The 9,683-nt window shown below is 41.3% G+C and overlaps 1 protein-coding gene and 1 non-coding gene across 2 annotated transcripts; one reads left to right on the top strand and one right to left on the bottom strand.

Annotated features, from left to right (window-relative positions):
* Nucleotides 1–5,005: 5,005 nt before the first annotated feature.
* LOC125369819 lies at nt 5,006–8,981 on the bottom strand. The gene is made up of 5 exons (XM_048373091.1): nt 8,856–8,981; nt 7,791–8,205; nt 6,928–7,670; nt 5,696–5,842; nt 5,006–5,353 (listed from the first exon to the last, which is right to left on the bottom strand). Exons 1-5 carry the CDS (start codon nt 8,979–8,981, stop codon nt 5,006–5,008), a joined length of 1,779 nt encoding a protein of 592 aa, XP_048229048.1.
* A 58-nt stretch (nt 8,982–9,039) lies between these two features.
* Nucleotides 9,040–9,146, top strand: LOC112536051. Its single transcript, XR_003080118.1, has one exon. It is a non-coding gene; the product is annotated as a small nucleolar RNA R71 (small nucleolar RNA).
* Nucleotides 9,147–9,683: the final 537 nt, after the last annotated feature.

Raw genomic sequence — 9,683 nt, 5'->3', positions numbered from 1 at the left:
CATGCTAATCAGTATGGGCGGAGTCCAGGCCGTGCTGGACCTCTGCATTCCGCAACTCGCAATTTCTTTCGAGCCATGCCCTAGCCGGTGCTGAGCCACCACGGGCCGTGGTGGCTTTGGAGACCGTGCCAAAATGGCACTCTTGAAGGGCAACTATTTGATGGTTCAGCACAGCTGGAGTCCAGGCCGTGCTCAACCTTGGAATGCTAGTCCTTGCTCAATTTGATGGATTATGGTCCGTAATTGCGCGTATTTCCCTTGATTATTGATAATGACCTGAAACATGAAAAGAACTAAAAGATAGGTGATTCTGGCATAATAGAATGAGATGACTATGCACAAAAATGTAAACAATTGGGCATGTAAATATGTATAATATGATGCATATCAAATCACCCTAGACTTATGCTTTTGCTTGTCCTCAAGCAATCAATAACTCAATACATGCACAAGCAATAATCACCCCTCAAAATCCATGCTAAAGTTCACAACTCAACCTTATTCAACATATAAAGAATGAAACTCAAGTAACTAACAAGTTATACACCCTTAAGGAAGAAATATAATAATACCATCTTGAAGCACAACTTATATAACAATTCAGCATTAAAGAATAAGAACCATTGCCTCATAGGAATCTCTCAAATCACTCACAGTGTTTACATTTAAATACGAAAATTCCCTCAATGCAGCTGCACAAAACCTGTTTACCATAAGCTTGCTCATAAATCTCATCTTCACTACCGCGAATAATTGAATACCAAAATCAAAGGGTCTTTTCAAGGGTTGAAATGTGGCTGAGGTAAAGGTAAGAATATTTGGATAGAAGTATAAAGCAACAAAAATATTTACTAAGCCTTATTTGAAGTAAAGGATGCTCACAAAAGTTAAATTCAAAAGAGTTAAGAGCTAAGAAGTAAGTCATAAATTTTGTTCTTTCCTTTTTTTTTGAAATATACTATGTATATATATTACAACAGTTTATATAGGGGCTGCTGTGGTTAGTGACATAAACAATAAGAATAGTTATCCAATTTGGATTGAAGGGAGCATCAAAGAATGACTAAAAAGACTAAGTGAATTAAGAAACATAACACATGATTACTCAGTATACAGGGTGAAAGGAAAGATAGATGTATAGAATGGTGTATGTGTAGTGATTAGTTGTAAATTATGAAAAAAAGGTTAAGGCTCAAACTAGCTCACTAATGGAAACAGAGGGTAAGCTTTTAGCCAGATGTGGTGAAATCCTAAGTTGCCCAAATCATCTAATGGTATCCAAAAGTTCATGTAACCTCAACAAGTATTACAGAGAAAGTTCTAGAAACAACACTAAGTACAACGCACACTCAAACAAGAAAAATCATGAGCACAATTTGCAATGGATGCTCAAATTTTGGTTCAAAAACTCACGTCTGAAGCGGCTAAAATTTGCAATTGGTTCACAGACTTATCAATTGAATCATCACATAAATTGAATACAAGATTGACATAATCAAAGTTCACAGTCAAAAGTTGTAAATTTGTAGGGAACTCAAGTAACACCGGTTTAACCCGGCCAAATTGACATATTGAATACAGTGAAATTGCTTTCAAGAGCAAAAGATAAAGAGGGACAATCAAGTACTAGTGTGTGAATTAAGTCATTAATTACGGAAGAATAAACTAAACTTGAATGTCATGAAAAACCTAGGTCTTAACATCCTAAGAATAGTCCATTATCATTGCCTTTAAACAATTAAGGGATATAGCCATAGATACCTACCTCACACTTGAGTATAACATTGTCCATATTGTTAGAAAAATTAAAACTGGGTATACCACATAACTAGCACATCATAATCATTGAAGATCATACTAAATGTACATATCAAGATGGCAAAGCAAAGTGTTCTACTAAAATAAATTAACATGAAAGTAAAATGAAAGGAAATAACAAAAAATTGAAAATGCAAAAAGAAAATAAAATAAAGTAAAATAAAATAAAGAAGGAAAATAAAAAGGAAAAGGAAAAAAGAAAAATAGCATAAATTTTTACTTCAATGCTGGTAGTCTGCCGAAGGCGCATCCTCACTGGCCGAATCTGCTGGAGGATGAAGAGTAGGGGAAGTCGCTAAAGGAGGGGGCGGCGGTGGTGGCACAGGGTCCGTGAAGCATCCTGCTAGATCAAACTCCATATCATCGATGAACCACTGATTTTGTGCTCCAGTCTCCACCATTTTTTTTATCTGCTCCGCCATTAGGTCTGTCTGGGTGACCTGCCTCTCCAACCCATGCATAAGTTGTCAGAGCATGTTGTTTAAACCTTGAAACTGTGCCCTAGTCTCCTCTTGAAACTGCCGAAACTCCTTTCTCTGTTGTGCAAACTCCGTATAGTACTGCTGTTGTAAATCACAGACTCGATCTAGTCGGTCATCCAAAGCACTAATCTCAGCACTCGTTGTCCCTACAGAATAAGAAGATGAGGCTCCAGATGTAGGCATAAACACTCTGGCTGGGTTAGGAATCCTAACATCTGGAATCCCAGTCGTCGGGTCTTGGGCTCCTCTAGCTGCTGCCTCTCTAGCCTCCCTGACTATTGCATTTACAAGCTTGTACTCTATGCCATGTGGGTGTCGAGTAGCCGTGATCATCTGCATGTTGATCATCTGTTTGATCCCTAGTGGTGTCATGTCACCAATCTATGAAAGCTCTAACAGACAGTTGTCCAATGCATCTAGTCTCTTGGCTAACCTAGTTACATACGGGCCAAAATAGCAGTGCATCTTCTGCTAGGCGTCTATCAAAATGAACAGATTTTCGAGCCAACAGATATCCCAAGTCAGGCTTCTTATGACGTTGCATAGCCTAGAGGATGAAGACATCGGTTTGTGTTACCGCTCCAAAACTATCTCCCATGCCTGTAATCGTGTAAGCTAATAAAGTATGGAGATAATGGATATGATCCGGAAGGCTAGACGCCTTAGACCTGCTGGGGTAGTATGATTCTGGCATGAGTACCAATGAATCCTACATGGTGTCCTACGAGATTGGGTTGATGTAGATGCATCCTTGATACTTATCACCCGAGGTCTCTTGCTCAGTCTATAGTGCCAAGTGCATGCTGAATTGTGGAACTGACATTGAGAACTTCCTTCCCCCAAGTTTGAAGTAAACTGCATCAAGCTGATGCTAGTTTGTGATCTATTGCTGCAGGATGAAGGTGCTGAGGAATTCAATTGTAAGCTCGCGGTAGGTTGGCTCAATGATGTTGAAGAATTATGCGTATGGCAGAGTTTTGAACAGGGAACGCACATCCTGAGCCAATCCCACTCTTTCTAGGGATACAAAGTCGATTCAACGTCCAGCCATCACCTGCTTCCATCTTATTACTTGGAACCGGCTCTTGTTATCTGCATTCGAAAATGTCCATAATGGATGACGACCAGGTGTAGGTGGATTCGCAGCTGGTGCTCTTCGTACTCGGACTAGTTGCTGTTGCTAGTGCTAGTGCTAGTGCTGGCGCTGATGAAGGTGAAGTGGAGGAAGATGTTCCTTCACCATGCGGGCGCTTGCTGGTAGCGGTGCGTTGCGGTTGCTTTCTACATGATTGATCACGGTCCCTCATATTACCTAATGCAATGAATTATTAGTAATCGAACAAGAAATTATACCGAAAATTAAACAGTATAACGGCTATAATTCGACTAACAGAAAACTTTAGACTTAACACTAAGACTAAATCCTCAATCTCCTGCATAAAACTAATTCACAATTACATTCCAGCCTACTTTATTGTGCACCAGATGAAGAAAATTTATGCTAACAATTGTTCATAATAAAATGCCATAAATAAACTTTATTGCTACCAAACCCTACATTTATCATTTCATAGTCGAATTCACATCACACATAGCAACTAGTATTAATTATATCTAATCGAGGTCAAATTGAAGCAGTGCAACAAAGTAGACTACCACGACATATCAAAATGTCCTAAATAAAATAAATGCATAAAAGAAAAATCAAATTTAATCAAATAAAAGAAAAAGGCGAAGAAACTTACTTGAAGTTGCCGAGACAGGTAAGAAAAATCAAAGACAAGGAAGAAAACAACATCTTGGAGCTTAGAGAGGGAAAGATAGGAAAATTTTGAAAAGGCCTCCTTTTATAGTGACGGGGGTCAGCACGGGCAAGGGCAAGGCCGCGCTGGTCAGCACGGCCTAGACTCAGCCTGTGCTGAACCCTAAAGCTTCATTCTGGCTCCCATCCGTCATAGGTGAGGGCATGGCCGTGTTGGTCAGCACGGCCCGGTGTTGCTTCCCGTCGTGCCTTCGGAAGCCATGGTGACGGCTGAATTTACCTTATGCTTTACATGCATTTCCATCACGGGCTCGGGCACGGGTGTGGTGACCGGCACGGCCTGGTGATTTGGTGGCCTCAGAAGCCGTGGTGGACGACTGAGTTCCTAAATTCTACATGTGCATTTTCATCACGGGCTTGACTACGGCCGTGTTGATCAGCACGGCCTGCTGTTGCAGCCCGTGATGCCCACGGAAACCGTGGTGGACGGGTGGAGTCCGGGCTTTCCTTCGCCATCTCGAGTCGCCAAACTCCCTACCTGCATTTAATACATATATGCACACATTTAGGCTGTAAATCAAGTAAATAAATCAAACGGGGAAGTTCCTCTTCACCAATTACCAAAAATTCGACTTAAATTACTCAAACCCTAAGTTCATACAACTATGTTTAATATATAAAGTAAGTGTTCTAAAGATCAACAAGCATGAAAACAAATGATAACATAAAAGTAGACCGAAAAAGAACATAAAACTAGAATGGGAATGCCTCCCAAGGGTGCTTCTTTTTGGTTCTTCAGTCATTTAACTGGACTCGATATGGATCATCGTTACAGGTACAGAATCATGTTAACCCGCTGCTCAGTCTCCAATGAGTTTAAACCCACAGTTCTCTCTAAGATGTGTTTTAAACCCCTATTAGTAACCTCAATTTGCCCACTCGTTTATGGGTGATAGGGAGTAGAGAACCGATGCGTTACACCATAGCGCCTGAGTGCCTTCTTCAATTGAGCGTTGCATAAATGTGTTCCCCTGTCAATAATTAGTGCTCTAGGTGTGCCGAACCTAGCAAATAACCTTTTAAGGAACCTGCAAATAACTCTGGCATCGTCAATAGGAAAGGCCTGTGCTTTAAGGCATTTGGAGAAATACTCAATAGCCACGAGGATATACTTATTACCATTTGAGGAAGCGAAGGGTCCCATAAAGTCAATACCCCAAACATCTAATATCTCAACTGTCTGCATACTAGTTTGGGGCATTTCATCACGGGTAGAGATATTATCTGAGCGCTGACAAGCGTTGCAAACTTGAACAAACGTCCTAGCATCCTGGGAGATAGTTGGCTAATAAAAGCCTGCATCCAACACCTTCCTAGCAGTATGGTTCCCTGCTTGATGGCCTCTTGTGGGTCCTTCATGACAGTGCCTCAAAATCTGGAGACTCTCTTCGCCATAAACACATTGGCGAATGACCTAGTCTGCACACACTCGATATAGGAAGGGATCTTCCTAAATGTAGTATTTCAAATCAGCAACGAATTTCTTCTTTTATTGATAAGTCATACCCTTTGGTAAGACCCTAGCCACAAGGTAGTTAGCATAATCTGAAAACCAAGGAGAATCAGAATATACCTTCAATGAATACAAGTGCTCCTCTGGAAATTGATCATCTATCATGCTCTCATTAAGTGCTTCCAGGCTCGGATTCTCCAGTCTGGATAGTTGATCCGCTGCCAAATTTTCTGCGCCCTTCTTGTCTCTAATCTTAATGTCGAACTCCTGTAATAATAAAATCCATTTGATCAATCTTGGCTTAGCATCATGCTTATTAAACAAATACCTCAAAGTTGGATGGTCAGTGAAGACGATGGTCTTTGATAAGACGAGGTGTGATATGAATTTGTCGAAGGCATAACAACTCCTTTTCTGTAGTAGTGTAATATTCCTGGGCTCCTGTTAAAGTCTTGCTAGCATAGTAAATGGGTTGGAACTTTTTATCAACTCCAACTGTATAGTCACTAGCATTGCACATTAGTTCAAAGGGCAGCCCCCAATCAGGCGAAGCCATGATAGGGGCTGTGGTCAAAAGTTTCTTTAATAACTCAAAAGAAGACAAACTTGCATCATCAAAAATGAAAGGTTCATCCTTAACTAGTAATTGAGTAAGAGACCTAGCAATTTCAGAGAAATTTCTAATAAATCTTATATAAAACCCAGCATGGCCTAAGAAACTCCTAACAGCCCTAATAGAACTAGGGGGTGGTAGCTTAGATATTGTTTCTATTTTAGCTCTATCGACTTCCATCCCTGCATGTGAAATCTTATGCCCTAGAACAATTCCCTCTCTCACCATAAAATGACACTTTTCCCAATTTAGCACCAAGTTAGCCTCAATGCACCTAGCCAACATGCGTTCTAGATTTGCCAAACAGTGAGAAAATGAATTACCAAAAATAGAGAAGTCTATAAATACCTCCATCGACTCCTCAATCATATAATTAAAAATGGCCATCACACACCGTTGAAACGTAGCCGGCGCATTGCATAGAACAAAAGGCATCCGTCTATAAGCAAATGTTCCGTAGCGGCAGGTGAAAATTATCTTCTCTTGGTCTTCAGGTGCAATTGGGATATGAAAATATCTTGAAAAACCATCAAGGAAACCGTAAAATATATGTCATGCCAATCTTTCTAACATCTGATCAATGAAAGGAAGAGGGAAGTGATCCTTCGAAGTTGCATCATTAAGCCTCCTGTAATCGATGCAAACTCAGAATCCCATTACCGTCCGCGTAGGTATTAGCTCATCCTGCTCATTGCGAATTACTGTCATGCCTCAATCCTGCATCAAGGAGCTTAATTACCTCTTTTTTTACTACTTCCTTCATGTTCAGGTTAAGTTGCCTCTGTGGCTGAACTACTGCTCTATAGCTATCCTCCATAAGAATCTTGTGAGAACAAAAACTAGGGTTGATCCCGGGAATATCAGCAATCTTATAGGCGAAGGCCTTCTTGTACCTCTTGATTGCATCTAGAGCTTTTGCTCGCTCCTCTGGTGTCAAATCTGATGCAATAATCACCGATAACTTTTCTTCCTCATCCAAGAATCCATAGCTTAAGTGCTTAGGTAACTCCTTCAATTCTAAGGCCGGGGGGTCCTCGAAAGAAGAGTTCACTTTCTGCACTTCTGATCTGTCAAGAGAAAGAAAAGGATTAGTAGAACAGCTAGGCTCAGTAGCCAACAAACTAGCAAGCTGCTCCAACACTTGCTTGTTCGATAGCTCCTCCTCCTCTCCTTGCAAAGCTACCTGCAAAGGATCATCAAGCAATATTTCATGTAAATGAGACTCAACCAAATAATCTAGAATATCAATAGAAAATACAACATCATCATGGTCTAAAGAGTGTCTCGTAGTAGTAGCTAGGTCGAAGGTAATGGTCTCATCGTCTACCCTAAGTTGAAGCTTTCCATCACAAACATCTATTACAGCCCTAGGTGTTGCAAGAAAGGGTCTACCGAGGATCAAAGGCACAGTACTCTCATCTTTCATATCCATAACGCTAAAATCCACAAGAAAAATAAACTTGTCTACCTTAACAAGCACATCTTCAATAATACCCCTAGGAATCTTAACAGTCCTATCAGCTAATTGAATGCTCATCCTAGTGGGCTTAGGTTCACTCAAACCTAATTTATCAAATAGACTAGTGAGCATCAAATTTGTACTAGCTCCTAAATCAGCTAATGCACCACTAATAGGCAAATCGCCAATGATACAGGGAACAGTAAAACTCCCTGGATCTCTCCTTTTGAGTGGCAGCTTGTTCTGAAGAATAGTCGAACACTTCTCGTTTAGAGTCACTAGTCCCAAATCCTCCAACTTCCTTTTATTACTCAAGCTTTCCTTTAAGAACTTGGCATACTTCAGCATCTGCAAAATAGCTTCAACAAAAGGTAGGTTAATCTGCAATTGTTTAAATAAGTCAAGAAACTTACCAAACTGCTTATCAACCTTCTCCTGCTTAAGTCGAGCAGGGTAGGGGACTGGTGGCTGGTACTCTTTCATTGGGCTCTTCTGCCTGTCTTCCACTTTTTCTTCTCCCATTGTCTCAGGCTCTGGCTCCTTCCTAGCTAGCTTATCCTGCATGAAAACATCCTCATCATCAACTAATGGTAGAGAGCTAGATAATTGCTTACCTGATCACAAGGTGACAGCCTTGCAATGCTCCTTATGGCCTCTCAGACAACATCTTAGAAATCTGCCCAATTTGACACTTTAAATCCTGGAAGGATGCCTGCTAATTTCTAAGAGCACTTTCTGTCTGCTGGAATCTCATCTCAATCGACGTGACAAACTTCATAATCAGCTCCTTTAAGTTAGATTTCTTCTCGGCTAGTTGAGGGGTCAGACGGATAGCCCGCCGCCATCGGCCGGTGGTGGCCGATGCGCCTCCGAAGCTCGTGGACCTCGGGGGCGTTGTTGTTTCTCCACCTGAAATTTGGATGATTATGCCAGCCGGGGTTGTATGTGTTGCTGTATGGGTTGTTTTGCTGTCTAGGTGCATTACCCATGTAGTCTACCTATTCAATGTCAGCAGAAATAATAGAAGAGGAATTATTACTCGAAGCAAGCATACCTCCGTGATTACGCTTGCAATCAGAAAAGGGCCACCATAAAATTGGCGTGCCTTATCCGGCCGTTTGAAGTGGCATCCGTCGGTCTAACTTCTTGGTCAAGAGCTCCACTTGAGCTACCAAGGCTGCTGTGGAGTCCAAATGATTGACCACTACCTGCCTCACTGGTTGGCTCCTCGAAGACTGCCACTGGTAATTCTTCATGGCCATCTCCTTTATTAAGTTATGAGCCTGCTCAAATGTCTTACTGTTCAGCGCCCCTCCTGCTGCTGCATCAACCATTTGTCTAGTAGCAAGGTTCAAACCACTATGGAATGTCTAATCCTGCATCCAGACTGGTAGATTATGGTGTGGACAGCATTTCAACAAATCTTTGTACCTCTTCCAGGCATCATACATGCTCTCATCTTCCATCTGCACAAAAGAAGAAATGTCATTCCTTAATTTAGTAGTCTTAGCTGGAGGAAAGTACTTGTAGAGAAATTTCTCAGCTAATGATCTCCATGTTGTGATAGTGTTGGCTGGGAGCGACTGCAACCATCTTTTTGCTCGATCCCTCAGAGAGAAAGGAAACAGCCTCAACCAAATGGCATCATCAGTTGTTCCATTTATCTTGAAGGTGACACAGATCTCCAAGAAGTTGGCTATGTGAGTGTTTGGGTCCTTGCTCGGTAGTTCCCTAAATTGTACACTATTTTGCACCATCTGTATCACATTTGGCTTTATTTTGAAATTGTTGGCTGCCACAGATGGTCGCAATATACTCGTTTGTGTCCCCTCAATAAAAGGTTTGGCAAACTCGTACATAGTTTTGGCTTCATCTGCAACCCGATTGTTGTCCCCCATCCCTGCTGGTCAATTCACAGTAGCTTCAAACTCTATAAGTGCCTCCTTTTCTTCTTGCATATGCTTCCTCAACAAATGGAGGGATTGCTCTGGTTCAGCAAGAGGGTTTACAGTAGTAGGATTAGAGCTTCTGGTCAT

The sequence above is a fragment of the Ricinus communis genome, chromosome 4 (assembly GCF_019578655.1).
Source record: "Ricinus communis isolate WT05 ecotype wild-type chromosome 4, ASM1957865v1, whole genome shotgun sequence".
NCBI lineage: Eukaryota > Viridiplantae > Streptophyta > Magnoliopsida > Malpighiales > Euphorbiaceae > Ricinus > Ricinus communis.
The sequence above is the reverse complement of the archived record's forward strand: the minus strand, read 5'-3'. Positions and strand labels throughout refer to the sequence as shown.